Genomic DNA, 22045 nt, shown 5'->3' with positions numbered 1-22045 from the left:
CAAAAAAGAATACAGAATGTGTCAATCAAAAATTCTACCATTTTAGTTTGTCTTTTGGAATTATCAGCTATAAGGTGTTTTTCAAGGATGTAAATTTTATCAAATATGTTTTGTCACCAATTGTTGATATTTCATAATAGCTGTGCAAAGTTTCTAGTGCTTTTTTAATGCTTCGCGTTTAGAATTTTTCACTAAGTATCTATTTTTAAAATCGAACTAAAACTGGAGGTCTTTTAGGCACCGTAAGCCAAGTGTGTAAACAAAACGGAAATTTATCCCTTTTTTTCCCCAACTTCAATTTAGTCCCAACTAGAGAGGTAATAAATTGACGTTATCTCAGTTACAGAGGTCATGCCTATAAAATTAAAAAAAAATCAGCAAAAGTATTCTTTAAAATGAAAACTCAGCAAAAGAGGTAAAGTACACTATCTATCTCAATTATAGAGGTAATTATGACGGTAAAATCGAAAGAACTAATCCCAGATATAGAGGTTTGTTTTATCCCACTAACAGAGGTAGTTCAGTGCTAAATTGTCGGGACCTCACCATGAGTTCCAGCTATGGAGGTTTCTCACTTATCCAGGTCCCACTTAACCAAGTTTTACTGTACATATACTTACACGAAATTTGAAGCTCTCAATAATATGTGACCCAGATTCTCGACTTCATTATCTCGTAATTAACTCACGACAATAGCACATCAAATCTGATCAGAAAATACAGCGTAAGAGTTTTAAGTAGTTTTGTTAAATACACTGAATATCAAAGCACGAATAGGATTGCGTTGTGCGACGAATATAATGGAGAACACAAAAAAATATTGCTTGGAAAAGATTTCTTTAATCCTCGGCTCTAGTAATAGGAGAAAATCTCGGCTACGGCAAAATTACAGGCACAGGTGTGGCTGTAACGCCTTGTTCACACATAAGTTAAGTCTGATATTGGAGCCATAACAACATTAAGTACTTCCTCAACTCAAATAAGCCACCTACACCCAACGTGCGTACAGATGTGTGAAACCAGAAATTATGTTCCTTCTTCCAATACTTCAGTAGGGAAGATGGGTGAATGCTATTTGCAAAATATTTTACTTATTAACGTGTTCCTTTCATTTTTTTTTTTTAAAACATAATTCTCCTTCGGGCAGTCGGGTAAAAAAATCGTTTATTCTAACAAACTGAAAACCTTACCTAAAAAGTCATCTTGGCTGCCCTGTCGCGCGCTTTGGCAGACTTGCTTGAAGAACCGGCCCAAACCTCGGACCCCCCGCACTTCGTTGAGTCGAGAGACAGCGTCGAGCACAGAACTCTCGTCATCATGGTCCCAGATGTCTAGGTGAAGCACGTCTGATGATATATCGTCGATGTCACTGTTAAACAATATTAAAGTATGTAAATAAAGCAAAATACTAAGTAGCGATTCGGAATAAATTACCTACTTACAACGAATGTGAAACAAAGATAGGTGCAAAGAAGATTGTTTCGATGTTGGAATTTTCAGTTGTATCCACTTGTTTTTGCTGACGAGACGTATGTAGTTTCTAGGATAGTACACAAGTACTGTATTTCAAAAGATATGACGCTAAAGTTACCTTGCAATAAAAATGGCAACCACTACGCTTCTGTACGAGTGTAAGCATAGCTCATCACGACCGGTATTAACGGAACAAAACATTTCCAATACAATTAAATAAGAAAATAAAAGAAACATGATATAAGATAACAAATAAAACCTTTGATATGCTATCGGTGGGTGATACTCTTTCCCGGCCCGGATAATACCGACATGGAAATACCGACCCTGTTTTTCGTGTACCTACACGTTCATATATAGAAGCTTATGTCAGTTTCTATGGGCGTGTACAAAAAAAAACAGGGTCGCTATTTCCTGTCGGTATTATCCGGGCCGGGAAAGAGTGTCACCCGTTTCAAATAGCAGTACGTAATATAAAACAATCGACGATGGAAATAAACTATTTTTTTTCTTTTTAACCAGGCAACCAGCACGAACTTCATTTTATACTTCGGAGTAATTCACAAAAAATGGAACCGACTTCAAAACCTTGAAAATAATTTTCTACTAGTTTGAAGTCGGTGCCTCAGCACGAGCCAGCAGGAGTGGAACTATAGTCGTCTACATCACCTACATACCTACTATAGGTATATTGGGCTTCAATCACTCTTGCTGGCTGGTGCTGAGGCACCGACTGCAAACTAGTAGAAACTAGTAGTGCATCTCACAACGACTCCATTAAGCTCAAACACAGCATACTTATATCATTTTATAACAGAGTACAGGTACCTGCGGTTTTCTTTATCAGGCAGGGTCCATTTCACCAAATGATAGGTAGGTACTTTCTGAATGTAAATACTTGACTTGATGTTAAAAATGACAAAATCGCTATAGGTAGGTGTGCTTTAAAAGTTCGAGGGTTGCCCTCGATTTCTCTAAGATCCCATCATCCGATCCTGACTTGGTGTCAATGGGACCACCAAGGAAGTATGTCCTTTAGAACTAAAAAAGAATTTTAAAATTCGGCCCACAATTGGCGGGGTTATCGCGTGACAAACATACAAAAAAAACATGCACTCGAATTGAGAACCTCCTCCTTTTTTGAAGTCGGGTAAAAAGGTGGGTAGAATACAGACTGGCTGGTTCTAATTAAGTCACGTTTTTAAGAGAATTAACCGGTAGTTTTTACGCCCGGCAGTCGTAAACACGCATGTGAGGCTGCCTTTACACGTGGAAGTTGATATTAGCCCCTAGGGCATTGCAGTTACGGTGTAAACGGCATGTAAAATTCACCGCAACAGCTCCTAAGGATATTATGGAGCTCATAAAATGGATTTAAGCAATAAGGATAGGTATTTCACTAGTTTCAAACATTTTATATTTATGGTCTGTTCACGTCTTTGAGTATTTATCTAGATAAATACTCAAAGGTTCACGTACGTTTACACTTAAGAATAATATGATAACTTAGGTATTTAAAAACTAAGGGCACACATTTTTTTAATATGCAGTCTTAGTCTTATTAGATTTATTACGTAGGGTACATAAGTAGACACTTGTGTGAGAAATTTTGTTGTATGAGCGTGTTAAAACTGAGGAAGATAGTGCACTTAAGTACATGCTATTCATTCCAAAGTGTACCGCTACTCCCAATATGTAGTCTTTTGTCAATGGGTGCTTCTTACAACTTAATTACGGCTCTCGCGCGGCAATTGAACCTTCAGCCATTAGTTGGCCATTACATTCTGTAAGATTAAACTATACGAGTAGTTCCCAAGTAGGAACTTTATGTTATAGTATGTTAACTTAAGCCGTCGCGTTGCTAGCGCCTGTAGTGTGCCGTTTTAGCTTAGCCAGTAGCAGAGCAGAGCTGTAATCAAAACAACCTCTTCACAGCATTAACTAAACAAAACTTTAAGTAGAACGTTTTGTATTTCACCATCCAGTCGCTGTATAAATTGCATGGTACTCAATTGTAAAAAAGTGGCTTCATATTACGATATTTAAAACCCATTTCAAACAACGAGGAGATATTCAATTCGGTTGTTTTTTTATATTTTTTACCTCAAACCTCCGTCTTTTATGAATCGATTTGGGAAATTATTTTTTGTTCCTACTTCCCGTTTGGTCCCATTTAAATTTTGAGGAAAATATATCATCTTTAAGAACGGCAAGATTCTTTGAAACTGTTTTTAACTAAATAAAATTATGTTTGTGTAGTTAAAATAGATTTCACTTCTCCATGGATAATTTAAGGGCCACCCACGACCGTCTTCGTGATATTATGGTTCACATAATGGTGCTAACAGTGCCGGCTGTAGGGGGCGGCAGGAGCGGCTGCCCGGGGCGCCAGGTAGGTGCCACAGGGCGCAGCAAGCGCGGCCTCAACTTGACTTCACTTAATTTAAATACGTATTTTTATCAATGAAAAGGAAAACTAGACTCAGCGATCGAAATTTATACACTTGTCTCGTAGGAGTGAGTATGAGCAGATGTCTAACGAACACGACCTGACATTTTGTCGCTTGTCGTATCTAAAAGGGCGCCAAAGGCATGACTCGCCCAACACGCCTATGGCTAAGGCCGGCCCTGGGTGCTACTTACAATTTAAAGCTCTCGTTCCATTTGGGCGACAGCGTATGGGACCGGACGCCGGTGGCGCGGATGTATCTGGCTGGCAACCGGCCCAAGCTGTCGCGCTGTTGTCGCCCGTCGCGCCGCTTGAAGCTGAGTCGGAAGCCGTGCTTGCGGCTCTCGTCTTCTGAAGCACGTGGCGACGCCGGCAGAGACGCCGGTTGGATACCCAGCATGCAATACGGGTCACTGAACCCTGTGGGAAAAATAAGTAGAAAAGATCAGTCTCTACGTTACCTATTCGTTATTTCTGAATCTAAAAAAAAACGGTATTTTTACACGGTCAATGTTCAACATCATATCAGACGTGACATTACCTTAATATCATTCTACTAATATTGTAAATTCGAAAGTTTTTAAGTATGTGTGTGCTTCTGACGGGACGAGTTTGAATCAAATTTGATACGTTAAAATCAAATATGATAATAATTAGATCTTGCGAATAACATATAATAGGCTACTTTATATCTTGATATTCCCGTCCGTACTTGTACATTCCCTATATTCTGCTCGTGCCCAAAATCTCAACCGCTAAGTTTAGAACATGTTATTTGGCACGGGTATTTTTATGCAACGATAATGGAGGTCACGCGTGATTTTTGGGCATTCCTACAAAAGTAACGAAAAAATTCCGGAAATTTTATTCACACGGCAGGTTATCACAAACGAAATCAGGAGTTTACACGATGCTTCGCTCGTGGCAATTATCAAATAAAATACCAAAACATTCATTTTACTGTATATTGTCGACTTTCTTTTACATTTCCTCTGCCAGATCAGGCTGTCTCATTTATTGAAAACTTAAACGAAGAATGACAAAACATTTGCGTCAGCGAAAGGTAGGTAAGTAGGTATATTCCAGAAATTATTCCTCATGTATTTTCCGCCGCTGTGAACATTTCCCTAACTGCTAATAGTTATAACGCCACATCTCTGGAGTAAAAAATATGTTCTTGCAACATGACAGATTAAATTATATACCCAAGTAAGATAAGTTTCAACAAACCTGGCAGACCGCAGGGTTAATAACAAATTTACAAACATTTCTAACTTCTACGTTAACCGTTCTTCCTACCTTCAACTCTCCTTTATAAACAGAAACACATCAAACAATGGGTGAAACGATATATAATGTAACATAAATAATACTTCTAATACACGACATATGTCGCAGAACATTACCATTACGGTCGTAAGTAAATTACTGATAATCACCAACCCAGTCGACTTGTGCTCCAATGCTCTCCTCAGGTGATATACCTAAATAACAATTATTCGCTGAAGCCTTTGTTAGTTTGATATTAACTCCATCAATAACTAGTTATGATTTTTTCAAATTTAATAGCCTTAGAACGTTACACTCGTCATTAGTATCCACCAGTTTCCCGCCATTCTCGCGATGTCGTCAGTCCACCTAGTGTGGGTCAGACAACGCTTTGCCTTCCAATTCATGTTCGCTACTCGAGGACCTTTCTCCCCCAACGTTTATCTGTTCTCCGAGCTATGTCGGTGACTTTAGTTAGTTTTTTGGATTCTATCATGCATTAGAAACTCCGAGCATAGCCCTTTCCATAGCTCGTTGCGTAACTCTGATCTCTCCAAGAGGCCGACAGTCGAGAAACATATCCCAAAGGTCATTACTGGCTACACACAATGGTTCAAAACTCTAGTCTTCTGGCACTGCGGAATTTTGTATTTATATATATATATATATATATATATTGAAAAGTTTATCAACAATACAAATTTGAGGATAGGTACTTTGTTTTGTTCATAATCATACTGTTAAACAAAAGGTTACTTTTGCCGTTGGATCGACATGGTCCACCGCTCCTTATTTCCTTAACTAAGAACAAATCTCTTACACGAGCGAAATGTTTTTCGAGGGTAAATATAACACCGAATATTATATTCACATTTCAACGGTCTTATTTTATTATGCCCTCCAATAGTATAATATGGTTTGTAAAACTCGAAGAGAGAGTAATTGAATAACGTTCAACTTCGTAAACATTTCTAAAACTGTTGTAAGGAAGTTTCGCTTCAGGAAATTTGATTTTTTGCTTTCAGTGATCGTTTAGAATTAGCAATTTGTGCAAAAAGAGAGCAAAGTTGTTTTTTGCTGCGAGTGTTGATTCAAACACACGAGATGCAAAAACACTTTAGTCTCGTGTGACACATACAACTTTTCACCTCGGCAGCGAGAACATAATTTAAAGGTTATAAAACGACACAATAATATGCTTATTTACAAAACAAAGACAAAAATGTAAAATAACCGATATAATAATCCGATTGCTAAGAAACAAATATAATAATCACATTAAAACCTTTACACCCCCACTTTACGTCTATGGGAGGTACCCTAAAAAATTTTTTTTTTTAATTTTTTATTGTACTATTTTGTCGGCATAGTTTACATATATATCCGTGCAAAATTACAGCTTTCTAGCATTGATAGTCCCTGAGCAAAGCCGCGGACAGACGGACGGACAGACAGACAGACAGACATGACGAAACTATAAGGGTGCCGTTTTTGCCATTTTGGCTCCGGAACCCTAAAAATGATACTTCCAGTCGCCGTTATTTCTTTAAAAAGCCACCAGAAAGTTAATAATGCCACAACGATTAAGTCTCCGGTAAGTAGAGAGGTTTTGAATTCAGAACGAAAAAGTGTCCAGTAGATACGATACAAATCTCATACTAATAACATAGATAGTAATTTGTAAATACTAGTAACATAGATAGTCAATTTAATTTCACATGCAGCAGACGATTACTTTTGCTTGGTCCAATTGTATGTATGTATGTACCTATGTAAACTCTTTATTGTACAAAATAAGTAAACAAACACAGATGACAAACAATTAAATATATGTACAAAGGCGAACTGATCCCTTTAAGGGATCTCTACCAGTCAAACTTTGAACCTTTGAGTGTTTAAGTTTGTTTGAATTGTCGTTTCAGCACGCCAGGAATGAAATTCAGAAATTTTATTCTAATAACCACACCATAAAAATTTCATTTTTAATACAAGCTTTTTTTGCTGACTGTACTTTTTGTTAACTGTACTTGCATTATCACCCAAAATACATTTTCATATCAAATTTCAAGTCGATGCTATTAACCGTTGAAGTTCGTCCTGCATCACTACTAGATTATTAGATTATTATATACGCGATTTACATAAGTATTCCAAATTTCAAGTCAATCTGACTACTGGAAGTTAGTCAAACACCACCTTGGTGGTATGGAAGTTGGTCAAATTTAACTTGCAAGATTTAATTACAGACAGACAGACACACAGACAGACAGACAACGGGACAGGTGAAATTAAATAAAAGCTTGTAAAAAGTCGTATCGTATTATGAAATACATATATTGATTCGACCTGTTTTCGTAATGTGTTACATTGTTGTCGTGTTTTGCGAGCCATAAATGAGTCGGCTATTAAATGTAAGCAGTTTTGGGTACTGGATTTAGGTTATCGATGGCCACATTTTCGAGCAGTGTCGTGAAAAATGCGATTTTGCTCAGTCATTTTTCATAGCAAAACCTGCCTGTTTGGGGTGCTGAGGTGAAAACGATTGTTTACTAAACGTGAACTTTGTTAGGCAATTATTTAAAAATAAGCGGGGTAATGAGTGAGATACGTATCAGGGAATTGGGGCTAAATTTTCCAATTCTGTGGGTACGCGTGAACATCAAAAGCAGTGGTGCGCGGGCTATTGATGCGTCGTCGGGGCGGCATCGCCCGGCTCTCACGTAATTCAATACAGTAGCACTACCATGAGTTTACAGTGACCGTACTCGATAGTGACGGCCAAAATTATTCGTATGGAGAATTGTACAGCGCCTCTACAAATAATTTACGCCGTCGCTATCGAGTACGGTCACTGTAAACTCATGGTAGTGGTACAGCACGCCGCCGCTGCCGGCGAGCCCAGCCACCAAGCTTTGTTCCTCACATGTTTTAACGGGAAGTTTCAGAGTTTACGCTATCGTTGCTGTGTAATGCGTCATTTAAGCGCATTACACAGCAACGATAGCGTTAATTTTAAAAGGCTTTGTGCAATTTTTTTTAATAAAGTTAGTGGTTTTATTGGAAGGTCTTTACACACTAATATATATATTTATAGCTAAGTGTGCCTAACAATGAAGCGAAAAGTAGTATCTATATCTTGGTATTTCTATTAAAAAGCCTTACCTCAACTTTAATTCATATAGTTGTTGTTTTTTTTGCTTCAAAGATATTTACGTCACTGTTTTATTTTTCAGCTTTGTATCAAGTTAAGATATCAATTATTCGTCATCATCATCAGCCGGAAGACGTCCACTGCTGAACAAAGGCCTCCCCCTTAAAACGTCACAATGAACGACAACTCGCCACTTGCATCCACCGGTTTCCCGCAACTCTCACGATGGCGTCAGTCCACCTGGTGGGAGACCTGAAAACGCTTCGTCTATTCCGGTTCGTGGTCGCCACTCGAGGACTTTTCTCCCCCAACGGTTATCTGTTCTTCGAGCGATGCAGCCCGCCCATTGCCACTTCAACTTGCATATTTTTCCAGCTATGTCGGCGACTTTAGTTCTTCTATCGTGCAAAGAAAGTCCAAGCATAGCTCTCTCCATAAGAGCCTCTCTAAAAGGCCAACAGTCAAGGACCACGTCTCAGCGCCATAAGTCATCACTGGCTACACACACTGGTCGAAGGTGGTGTATCAATTATTATATATTTAGTTATTAATAAAAAAATGTGTTCTTGCATATTCCCTATTAGGTACATGATCATTTATTTTTGTTTTTCCTTTTTAGATTTTTGAGAAAAACACTATTTGCCTCGACCGGAACAGCAATTGCTGACTTCATAAATTAAGCTCGTCCGTTAAAAACAATAGGTACTCATGCTTCTACACTTCTAGGCCTAGGCAATAATATACTAATCGAGTTTAATAACATCTTGCAAAATATAATATGTATATAAGCATACAACAACTTTATGGTTAAAGACATAATGTGTTGGTAACGTTCAAACTTATATTTATGATTTTGACTGAACTTACAAAAGTCTAAGTAACTTACGGCCGGGTAAAATGTCGATGTTAAAAATAATCGAAAATTAAAATATCGATTGTATCGTAATATCGAAAGTTGTTAAACCTATGGTTAAAATGTCTACGATTGAAATATCGAGTGATTAAAATATCGAATGATTAAAAATGTCGAAAACCATTACATCTAAGTTATAAATAAATGTCAACATATTTTCATCATCATCCCAGCCTATATACGTACGTCCCACTGCTGGACACAGGCTTCCTCTCTGAACAAGAGCGGGCTTGGGCCGTAGTTCCCACGCGTGCGAGTGAAGTTCCCGATCAGCACTGGGCCCGCGTGGGAACTACGGCCCAACATATTTTAGTGTCGAAAATTAAAAAATCGCCCTGTCACATGATAGTTCACACATAGGATATTTGATACTCTGTACTTCGATATTTATATTTTTCGATAACACTTTTGTTGATAATTAGATTTACGATATTGGACGTAGGTTATCCATTCCACAATATAAACTTTCGTTATTTTAATTTTCGATATTTCGATAAAGTCGACATTTTAATTTTCGATATTTTGAACAACGACATTTTACCCGTAGGTATTTTAATTTTCGATATTCAAATATGTAACCAACAAAACGTAGCTGCTTGATATTGGCCACTCCGAAAGTAGCCCGCATGTAATAAAGTAATAGGTTCGCTCGATAAGTACAAATTTATTATGACGCGCGATACCTCTTCACTTTAATTGATTAAGTAATCAAAGCACGGTTGTATTGATCGGAAACATTTTGCTATTTAATGTTAAAGCAGACATTTTGAGCAAATTAACTTGACGTGATTCCATAAGAACCTAAGCTACGAGTATAATCGATATAAAAGTAAGTAGGTAGGTAAGGTACCTAATGCGTTTAGCGGAGTTTCGTTTACATTACAAGAGAGAGCTTGTTTACCACGAGCATATTTTGTAGGTACTGTACTAACCTCTTGTGTCCGTTGATTCGATGCTGGCAGCATAGTTCTGTTTTTGAATAATAATAGGAAACGGACGCAAGGGTGTTAAACAGATGACTTGTATTCTAGCTGCCAACGTAGGAACTTGAGTTTGAAATACATACAAAAATATACTAAAGTAGTGATTTTATTTGCTTAATAGCTTAATAGGGAAATCTATTTGATGTTAATTATTCTGTGTATTTTTTATGTTTATTTGAATAAATAAATAATAATAATAAATAAATATCATAGGACCCTTGACACCAATTGACGTAGTCCCAAACTAAGCAAAGCTTGTACTATGGATACTAGGCAACGGATAAACATACTTATAGGTACATACTTAAATTAAATACATATTAAACATCCAAGACCCGAGAACAAACATTCATACAAATATCTGAACCGGCCGGGAATCGGACCCGGGACCCCAAGCTTTGTAGTCAGGTTCTCTAACCAACCACTTGGCCATCCGGTCGTCTGACTGAAGTACCTACTTAAATACATTCTTTTCATTGAGGAACAGACTTCTGACATACATTTGCGTAGATGTATTAAAATATTCGCCTTTACTAAACTAATCCACTTCAAGTCGCAACGTGAATTCCACGTAAATCTCAGGTCTCATTTGAATTTTCAAAGAACAAAAAGGACAGCCGACGTCTACATATTTATAATTTACGAATATGATGTAAGCGCTGAGAAACGTTGCGTGGGCAAAAAGGCAGGATGAAAACCCGCACGTAAACGACCCAGCCTGGGCCTCGTAGAGTGGAAAACTTTGTAGAGATCACTCCATCCATACATCCTACCCAAGAAATAAGTTCAATACGAACAGAGAAACGGTTTTCTTTCCTTTTCTGCAATGAACGCGAAAGGAATTATAATGATGTTTCGAATGCTATGGAAAATAGCACAATGTAACCCGTTTTGCTTTTACTTATGCGTTGACCTACAATATAAGGGAAGCGAAATTTTGCATTCCTTACAACAGGTATCAGAAGGTAGCCTATCCTAATCAATCTTTTTTAGATAAAATATTTTTATTGGAATAATAGGAAAAACAGTGTACCGTAAATGGATTATTGCCAGACGATCCAATTACCTAAAACGTAAGTATTAATAAACTAAACTACAATTAGAATCTTTTGGGCCACTGCTTTTATCGTAAAATTCGCAATATAACCAGCAATTTTAAACAAATAATCAACGACTTTGTATACTTTGTCATGCTATGATCAGTCACAACAGCTATCTATTTATTCACGAACGTTGCTCAAATTCTGTTACACAGTCTCGGTTCGTGCCTTCTTATTTGCATGTAAATGAGAAATGAGCGACGCGTTAGCATTGCATCTGCCGTTACATTACCTTTTTTACACGAGTTAACATTCAATGTTTCGGAGATTACAGTGTTTCGCAGGACTGTTGCTGATTTTAAAATAATATTTACCCACCTAGCGCAACGGAAAAGTTAAGCTGAAAGACTTGGTACTCTCTTGACGTTAATACCTACTAGGTAATAGGGTGGAGTGTCTATGTATGGACAAAAAAAAAGTTGTTTAATCAGTCTCGAATACCTCTAAAAATTTGCATATGGACTAGTTTCTTACATAAATATTTTATGTTATGTTTTCGACATATGTTTTAGCCCTCTACCTCACCTCGAAGATTTTGATTCTTGTATGAAAACTTCGTAATTTCACATAAAAATAAATAAATAAATATTTTTATGCTGAAAAGTCACGAGACATCAGCTTCAATCAAAAATTTTATCAATACATACAGTTTCGTGTTACAAGTCATGAAAATTGGTGGTATTGGTAGTTTTGGTAGTTAATTTATAATTTTGATACATTTAGTGCGTTACAAAGGCGTTTTACTTAAACTAGGTATATTTTGAATAAGATGACAACATAATTTTAGGTAAAAACACAATATTTTACGGAATTTAACATAACATTTTTTTTTCAATCTTTTAATGACAGTAGAGGGCTCAAGGTAGGTTTGAATATTTTTATTTTTCTCATAAACCTTTGAAAAAATTGCAACTTTTTAGCACTATTCAAAATAAATAAAAAAATCGCTCCACCCTGGCACATTTTTGTTGATATGGTTGAATATTATGTTATAGTTTCCTGGTTATTTATACTAGTAGAAGGACTTACAGAACGTCTGAAATTTGTTCGATTATTTTTGTCATCAAATTCTACAGCCCTTTCATAAAAAAATATGATCACGAAAATGAGGTGATTGAAACGCTCGAATAACCTACACCCTGAAAAAAACCTTAATTTGCCCTTGTGCTTTGTCAAATGATCACTGGGTCGTGCGAGTGCACCTATAGGATCAAGTGTCGTTATGCAACGGCGGCCTTACCCATTGCGAGGCTCCGGGCAGCAGGTCTTTGCGAGGCCCTTTGTCATTCGTGAAAAGTATGTGATACGCAAGTATAGGTCTGGTTTCTATATATTTTTTAAAATTTGCTTGGGTTGTTGCGTGAGGCCCCTGCAAGAGCGAGGCTCCGGGCGATTGCCCTGTTCGCCACCCCCTAAGGCCGCCGCTGTCGTTATGCCAGTGCACCGTTACTACTTACAATATAGCACTTCCCCACGCTATCTTTGACACGTGCTGAGTATATGTATTCTGACACGAGGTCGAGTATGTCACTTAACTAATCTGTGGTTATGCTGTGATGTACTCGTATACAATAACTGTTGGCATATTAAATCCTTACCGTTAGCGTCCTTCGCCTCCAGTCCATCAGCTTCGATGACGGTGCAGCCGAGCACGACGGTGGGCGGACGCTCGGAGCCAGCCGCGCGGATTGCGCGGGAGTGCGTCTCGGGCGCCACTCGGAACGCGCGGCGAGCGTACTCAATCACCTCCTCCTTGTACGCGGCAAACTGACCGTCGGGCGCAGGTGCACCGACTGCGTTCTCGATGCAGTATAGCACCTAGAAAAAAAAGCTCTTACCGATGGACGCAAGTGACAGTTTTTTTATTATTATTAGTCTAACAGGCTTGTTCAGATAAGTTCTTATCAAAGGATGGTATCAAACAGGTCCTAGTATTTTGTCACCTAGTTACATACGTAACTTTTGCACTACAGATAGAATTAAAGGTCAAACGGTTAGCGGTTCTCCAATCTTTTATCTCCATTTTTGTGCAAGTACCGAATAAAAAAAAATGAATACTTAATTTTGTATGATTTTTTTAAACATTGTCTGAAAAAAACACTTATTTCGTATCTCTATTGACGTGAAAGATCTAACATATACCAAGTCTACATATTTGGGTTTGTCTTTGAAGTCTCTTAAAACTGGTCGAGGGTTTTCATTTGAAACTAACTAACACAAAAGTTATGGTCCGAAAACCAGTTTTTTGGCCTAAAATTGTTCAACTTTGATGTCAAATATCTCGAAGACAATGAACTTTGAAGTAAATATGGGATAAGTACTATATTGCTTAAGTGTAATTCTCTCATTTCGTGCAAATCGCATGTCCATCTAAATTAAAACAAAACTACGTACTCTACAACAACCAAATATTTTTTTACGTTTTAGCTGAGTATCAAAGTATATCTGCCACCTAAAACTTTTACTTAATATGATATTAGTGAGTAATAATATTTTTTTTATAGCCCAAATCTCATTACCATTACCGTGCAAGGGGCGAAAATTAAATTTAATAATAAAATAACCTGATGTTTCACGGAGTGCTGTTCTTCTAGTATGTTTAAGGTATATATCAAGGATTAAAAATGTAAAGTTAAAAAAATATAGCGTTTGCTGTTTACGTGCATTGAACACAGATAATTTTGGTACAAAAAAAATGTCATTACCATAAGTTCTATTTGATTTAAGAAAAACAGCTCGTGAACACTTGAAGTGTTATGCCTCGCCCCTTCCGCGCGTGTTGGAATTTGACTTCTAGTTGACAAGTAGACAGCAAATAGAGCAGACGCTGGCAGATTTTAGAAAAAATAATGTGGACTGTCGGAATTTCACCTTTGGTACGCATTTTGTTTCATTACCATTTGCGCTTTTTGGTGCTAAGTGTTGAAGGTGTCATTGTATTATAAATACTAAGGGGCCGTTTCATCATCCATTGATTAGCCCGATTAGGTTTTCGAATACTTTTAACAATGGATGACACTAAGTACGTATTGTCTTTACTAAAGAAGTTAATCGATGAAAACGAATGAATTATCATTACCATTCCTCTCTTTACCATCATTTACCACCACCAGGAAAATGGTATTGATAGTAAAAAATGGTAATGTTTTTTTTCAAACAATATTAAACGTTTGTTTATTGGAGTAAATTAAGGTTGATATAACTTTAAATGATTTTGTTTTGTTAAGTTAATTGCGTTTTAGAGTTGTTTTTTTTTTAAGTAAAAAAAACCTTGATTTGACGTGGATTTTTATTTGTTTCTGACAGCAATTTTTCATTACCGACACATGGTAATGAAACATTTCATTTGTCATTAAGTACCATACTTTAAATAAATTAAAAAAATACATTTCTGCTAATCTTAAGTATAATTAACTGGGAAATTAATTACATATGTTATTTTGACGCAAAACTTCTAATAAGCGCGCAAATAAAAGGAATAAATATTTTCTCGCAAATTTTTACGTTTTGCACGAAATGAGAGAAATGCCCTTAAAGCCGTTGTTGTTAATATAATAAGCTACAAAAAACATTAGAAAACTAAGGAATTCAGATCGAAGGTCATTGGGGTATGGGATCCCCTTAAGTACAAAAACGTCTAAGTAAAAGTGAATTTGGGACAATGAACTAGGGAAAAGAACACTGATTCCTTGTCGCTTTGTATTCCATTCCTTTAGCCATTTTTATTTGATTTTTAGCGTTCCGTACCTAAGTTTGAAAACGGAACCCTTTTAGGATCACTTTGTTATCCGTCTGTTGGTATGTCTGTCTGTATGTCCATTTGTCAGCCCATCCGTCCGTCCGTTTGTCAATCACTTTTTCTTAGGAATGCGTAGAGGTATCAAGCTGAAATTAATAAGTAACACATATTTACTCAGTCTACAAACTTTGGTGCACTGAAAAAATGAAACTTCCAAATCAACCCAATCAAAAGATAAATAATTAAGCACCATGTTTCCATACTACCTGATTGCAGGGGAATCAAAACCAGAAACTTGAAATTTAGTGCACAACCAATAAGAAAAAATCTTACTTTCCATATTTGTCTGTTTGGTATGTTACGAGTAGTACCAATCTAAAACGATCCCACACGGCTACATTTTGGTAGCTTTGTGCAAAACCCTCGTTGTGCGAATTCAATTCGCACTTGGACGGTTTTTTATTAACGGTCTCTACCTATAGCGTCGTCTCAAGATTGAATTCAAGTTTTATTGTCGATTTAACGTTAATGGTTTCCGGTGGTTAGTACTTTCAAATAAATGGTTGTCGATTCAAATAGGGAAAAAGTGGTCAATTACGCCTCTCTTACATAGAAAGCTCGATACCAGTCTCCCGTTTTCCACTCTAGTACGATTCGCTCCGTTGAACAGAAGCTTTATTCTTTTAAAAATAAAATGCTAAGGGCACATAAATACCCAAGAAGACAATATCTCAAATATGTACACAAGATTAAGTTTATTGTATAATAAAATGCTTGCGACCTTAGATGGATGTAGAAAACAATTACGTCACGAGGAAAGCTTAAGGTGGCCCGCTAATGAAAAAATGGTGAGACGTAGGGGAATGTGTGGGTGAAAGGACGAGTTAGGACCGGGACTTGCGTGCCTGGGGACCGTTAGCGTAGGTACGGTTAGCAAATGGCAAATTATTAAACACCGGGTACCTTTCCGGATGGGTTATTATCAACCCCGCCCCTGCTATTTATTTGAATTTGAACTTAATGAATTATTAACTAAATGAGCTATTGTTCGATTATTTATTATGGACACTGTGAATCTACATAGTGTAATGTTATGTATGTACTTAATCAATTTAAATTTTCGTTATAAAAACAAGCTTTATGCTGACTGTACTTTTATTTGACTGTACTTCCATTGGCATCTAATCTACATAATCTTTATGTAGTTATACTAAATTTCAACACACTGGAAGTGGGTCTAATTGAACTTACAAGAATATTTTTTATCAACGGATAAAAGTAAATAAAGCTTGTAATAAGAACTGGGGGCCTACCACGATCTCTTAATACGATTCAGTTTAGGCTCTAAACTTCAAGCGGTTTTCGTACCATGACGCTTAACATGAGTGGGAATTGAATCGCTTCATTGTCAAATTTTGCGATTCAGTATAAGTTACTCATTCTGTCAATTCTTTTGGAATTTTAAGTGTTTTACTTGGAGTATTTAAGAACTTTTAAACTTTTATTCAAGTTTTATAACTTTTCATAGGTTCCATCACGACATAGTTTTCAGTGAGAAACGAGACTCGTGGATTAGTGACAGCGTAAACATTTTATTTGTAATCAACACAACGGTTGCTAAGAACATGCAATGACATAGAGTTATGGTTTTCCAAAATAAAGAGGTTTTAGTATACAATATTTGGTTTGCATATAGCGGCATCCCTTTCGCGACTTAGCGTTTCAGTTTCGGACCAGAGACAATATCGGTCTTTCATTCACTTGTAAACCATTGAGACAGCTCTGAGAAATAAACGTCGTGGTACCAATTTCGACGATTCAGTTTAGGTGCCTAAATTGAACTGCTCTGCGTTTTGATCGTTTATGAAAAGATTATGGTAGGTAACTGATATTACCTATTATCAAACTAACAAAAGAGTCTTGGTGGGCTATGCTATTAAAAAAAAACTAATCTTCATTCAAAACAATAAATGGAAACCTCCGTATAAAGATGTTCGTGTTCCTTATGAGAGAGTTGAGCAGAGACACTGGGCAGACCCAATTCGTGCGAGGGGGGGGGGCGGACGCTCGGCGCGCGCCTCGGCCAGGCGGAGCGCCGCAAGCCGCCTGTTCTCTTGCCTCCAGGAGAGAGCCGTGAAACTCTCGAAGTAAGATCCATCTGTTTCTTGAACCCTGGTAACAATAAACAGATATAAATAAATAAATATCGTATATTGACACCAATTGACCTAGGCCCAAACTAAGCAAAGCTTGTACTTACTTTGGGTACTAGGCAACGGATAAACATAATTATATAGATCTGAGAATAAACATTCGCATTATTGATGCAAATATCTGCCTCGACCGGGGATCGAATTTAGGACCTCAAGCTTCATAGTTAAATAGGTTCTATAACCACTTATTAACTATTCGGTCATCAAATCGTTGTTTGCTTAAATTGCTACAAAGCCCACCTACGCAATAAGATGAAATTCGGTCTACCAAACTAACGTTATTGAGTACCTAAGACGTGAGATGAGGTCCATGTTGTTATATCTTACAAGATTATTGTCTCTACCGTCTTACTCATTAAAATCATATAGTGGTACAGTGTTTACCCGTGGCTTCGCGCGCATAAACCAGCAGAGAGATCCAGCAGTTGAATTGAAATTCCGGGATTTTCCTGAATTCCCAATAAATAAGTTGTGGTTATCATTAACGTTGCTTTAAAAACAACGTTGCCAAAATAAATTTCATGACTCTACCAGCGGTTAAAATTTCAAGATCCCGAAAGCCGAAGAGCCGACTATCCCGATCCCGGGGGAATTTCGGGATAAAAAGTAGTCTAGGTGTTATTCCACATGTCTAGCTAGCTATCTACATACCAAGTTTTATTCAAATCCGTATAGCTGTTTTAGTGCAAAGGAGTAATAAACACACACGCATACAAACTTTCGCATTTATAATATTAATAGGGTAGGATAAGTTACGTCATGAACGCACTTAAGTTATGGATACGTCAATATTTATTTACTTGTATCGTAGGTACGTATAGATGTTTTTATCGTTTTCTGATTATGTTTGTTTTCCGACGCAATTCCCCGTGTTGGCTACAACAAACTCATCAGGGTTCAGCACTAATGAACGCCGGCCATACTGCACGATGGTGTAAGTCGTAAGAACTTGATGCGGCACTTTTCCAAAGGGCCGTTGCTGTTTACTCGGTTTCAGCGCACTTTTATGTGCCTGTTGATTTTATGTTGTTACTTCATTTTGAAATTAAGTACACAATTTCGACGTAGGCTTTGGATTTTCATGTTATAAATTAGGTATCTACTAAACTGTGTTTTAACGATACATTTTCAAGGACCTTGGCTCATTGATGTACCAATGTTTACGAAAAATATTTCATCAAACATAGTTAATTTTAGATTGCCAGCCCACGTCAGCTGAATCGATTAACCATTAAAAATAAATAAAAGTCCTACGAAGATATCTGAAACTTTTACGCAGGAGATTTCTTTTCCGTCTTGTTAAATAATGTCATCAATTTGTTCCTAAGTGATGCTCGAGTTAGATAAACTTGATGTGGAACTTTTAACTACCAACGCGCGTTTCTTTTTATTGCACTCGTAATAAAATTTAATATGGAAATAGTTCGAGAATGCAAGAAGGACACAGAATACTTTTTATCGCAGAGAATTGTATAATTCGCACTGGCACGCGATAAACGAATTCTTCGGGGACAAAGTCGCGGGCAACACCTATTTGGTATGGAGTCATTTGAGACCCTGACAATGGCAAATTATTATGATAGTTTTTAATCCAGAAAATCTTATGTTCCCGCGTGGATTTTAGCAGACAAGACATATTGTTATATTTTGCAGATAGGTACTTTTTAACCGATTAAAAAAATATAACAAAAAATTGAACCGACTACAAAAAACCATGAAAATAATTTTCTACCAGTTTCAAGTATGTGCCTCAGCACAAGCCAGCAGGAGCGGACCTATAGTCGTCTACCTCACCTCACCTACATATTATATTTAGCGGGCTCCAATCACTCCTGCTGGCTCGTGAATAGAATAGTTATTTGTGCAACAAGAGAGCAAAGTTATTTTTTGTTGCGAGTGTTGATTTTGAATCTCGAGTAAGCGAAGGATTCTATAATTCAATCACGAGCGTTAGCGAGTGATTCTAGGTTAGAATCCTGCGAGCAGCAAGGGATTCAAACTTCAAACACACGAGATGCAAAAAAACTTTGGTCTCGTGTGACTCATAAATTTTTTCAACTCAGCAGCGAGAACATGATTTAAATGTAACATAAGAATATAACCACATATACCTACCTGTTTACAAAACAAACACATTTTTCCAAAATAAAATCCGATTATTAAGAAACAAATCCCATTTAAAACCCTTACTCAAAAATGATACGAACAGTCGCGATTACATCTTTAAAAAGTCACCAGAAATAGGTAGAGAGGTTTTGAATTCGGAACGAAAAAGTGTCCAGTAGTTAAATACAAATCTAATACTCATAACAAGCATTGTAATATGAACTTAGAACTTCTTGTCAAATATGTCATACTTATTTTTTATACAGCAAAAAGCCTCATATTTGGGTCATTCATTATAAAGGTTGAACAATAAACATATAAATTATTATAAATGTTATTGAAAAAATGAAAAAAGTTTATTTGGGTATTAGTATTAAACCCTTAAATTCGTTTCTTTTTAAAGATTTCCATTACGTAAACATAAATAGATTTCTTACAAATTCAATCAATTTAACAAATATTTATTCCAACTTTAGAGGCAGTATACGGAATTCTTTTATTTAAAAAAAAAAACAAGAGAAGCGGCTTTCGTGCAACGAGGTTGCATACTTTATTAAAAGAGCAGGGAAATTTACATTTTGGAAATATTTCGTTGTCATGTAATTTATTAGGTATCGATATATTTTTAATACCATAAATTTAATTTAAGATTGTAATCAACACATTTGATCCTATATCTCGCTTTTTTCGTGTTGAAATGAAAGTGACAGATCAAAGTGGAGTTCAAATATTTGAAATTCAGTGAAAATCCGCCTTTGCTCACTGATTTCTCATAGCAAAACCTGCCTGTTTGAGGTGCTGAGGTGAAAAATTATTTTCATGGATTTTTAGTTGGTAATTTTTTTTGTTATAAGTAACATTTTTTTCACGCTTTTTAGTGTTAATAATCTAAGATACAATAGTTTAATGTCACTTGCTCATCTTCTTTTAGAAACGATTGCTTTTTCCGATACAGAGATGTTAATTATTGAGGAGTTCTGGTCCTTTACCACCCGTTTCATTTTTACCATATACCTATGCATTACGAGCATAAACTGCTTAGCAACTGTGTTAAAGTTATTGAAATTGAGCCCGTGAAATTCTTGTTATTGAGTAGCTCCGGTGGTCATCTGTGGTCTTCATCATCAGTTCCACTGCCACCAAATGATGATTTTCATGAGCAAATGCACTACTAAGTATATCCAAATTACCATAGGGGTCCCAACAATATTTGAAGAGTTCCCTCGATTTCCTTAGGATCCAATCATCAGATCCTGATTTGTTGCTTATAGGACTTAATTGAAGGGATTTCTATACATATATGAATGAAAAAACTTTTTTTTTTCAAATCGGTCCACAACTGATGGAGTTATGAGGTAACAATATATATATATATAAAATACAACTGAATTGATAAACTCCTCCTTTTTTTCAAGTCGGTTAAAAAAGGAGCGTCATCGAAACGGGCTTCGCTGATAGTAAACTTATCCTTAATACTCAGAACTGTGTAAACCTTTGGTAGAATAATTTAGTTTACTTGGTGAACCTGGAAGCTTAGCTATGAGCCCGCTAGAAGCTTTAGTTGCTGAGAGGCTAATGTGGTTTATTATAGTTCCGCTTATTGTTGCAGAGGATAAGCAATTTGATTGATCTTGAGTGCTCGGCATAAAGGTTATCGCATTCATATCAGTACAGAGTTTCATAGCCTTGACTCAAGTCGTTCAGCATTTAATTGGCATTGTCTCACCTCATTATCTTGTATTTAGTCTCGTGAACCGCAAGCGACCTGTGAATAACTCGCGCTCACCGCATTACGACCATTTGCGTAGCAATCGGAGGGCGAGGCAGTTGAGTGCCGTGTACCGGAGCTCTCACGCTCTAGGGGCCCTCGGACCCTAAATGTAAATTAAGGGTCAAAAAAAGTTTTTAGTTGAAACAAAGCCAAGTAAGACAAGATAGGAAGCAGAAATTTGGGACCCAATTTCTTTTTTGCATCAGGGTCCTGGGTGCGGACACTACCGATAGTCTGATAGTTGCATGTGATTGCCTGCTTTATGTTGTTCAATTAATAATTTTGAATTGTATTTTATTCTGATGTCGTCAACCAGCTGAACATTAAGCTTACGCGTATTTTTATTATAAAAGAATTTTTATGATCGTTTCAGTAGTTTTACCTTGTACTTTGTTTGTGTCTGTACTACATAACTTTAACTTTATCTTTATTATACCTATTGTACAGATATATAGGTACATAATAATAATAATAATGTAAATAAATGTGCGTCACTAAACAAGTTCCTAAATACATCATACAGAAAATAACAAAACTTAGAGTCCAACCTTTGTAACGTTGATATTTCTGGACAAAGAAACACCCATCCATATATATTCTGTTGTAACAGCAACGCGGCGGAAATGGCTGTCACGAACTCACGTAGTAAGTAATGTTGCCTTACTCAAACGATACACATGTTTACATTGTTCATTAATAATCTAAAACTAACATCCCGTAGTTACAACAAAATAAAAGCGCTATTCAGCGTATAACCTGGTGTGTAATCCGTTATTTAAAGTTTAAATTGCTTGCTAAAGTTGATTGCGAGTAACTTTTATCTTTATCCTATTACTTCAAACAATCCACTATTTCATCCAAGCTATAAGTACGAGTAT

The 22045-nt window shown here is 36.7% G+C and overlaps 1 protein-coding gene and 1 long non-coding RNA gene across 2 annotated transcripts in view; one reads left to right on the top strand and one right to left on the bottom strand.

Annotated features, from left to right (window-relative positions):
• The window catches only part of LOC141430437 (uncharacterized), a 205413-nt gene that overhangs the window by 86920 nt on the left and 96448 nt on the right, over window positions 1–22045 (top strand). The gene's annotated exons all lie outside the window — the stretch shown is intronic.
• Window positions 1–22045, bottom strand: part of unc-13-4A (BAI1 associated protein 3) — a 138887-nt gene that overhangs the window by 74672 nt on the left and 42170 nt on the right. Inside the window, 5 exon segments of the mRNA XM_074091126.1 lie at window positions 1191–1369; window positions 4117–4342; window positions 12937–13156; window positions 17056–17134; window positions 17136–17249. Of these exon segments, the coding sequence (XP_073947227.1) occupies window positions 1191–1369; window positions 4117–4342; window positions 12937–13156; window positions 17056–17134; window positions 17136–17249 (818 nt within the window).

Source organism: Choristoneura fumiferana, chromosome 8 (assembly GCF_025370935.1).
Source record: "Choristoneura fumiferana chromosome 8, NRCan_CFum_1, whole genome shotgun sequence".
Classification (NCBI taxonomy): Eukaryota; Metazoa; Arthropoda; class Insecta; order Lepidoptera; family Tortricidae; genus Choristoneura; species Choristoneura fumiferana.
The sequence above is the reverse complement of the archived record's forward strand: the minus strand, read 5'-3'. Positions and strand labels throughout refer to the sequence as shown.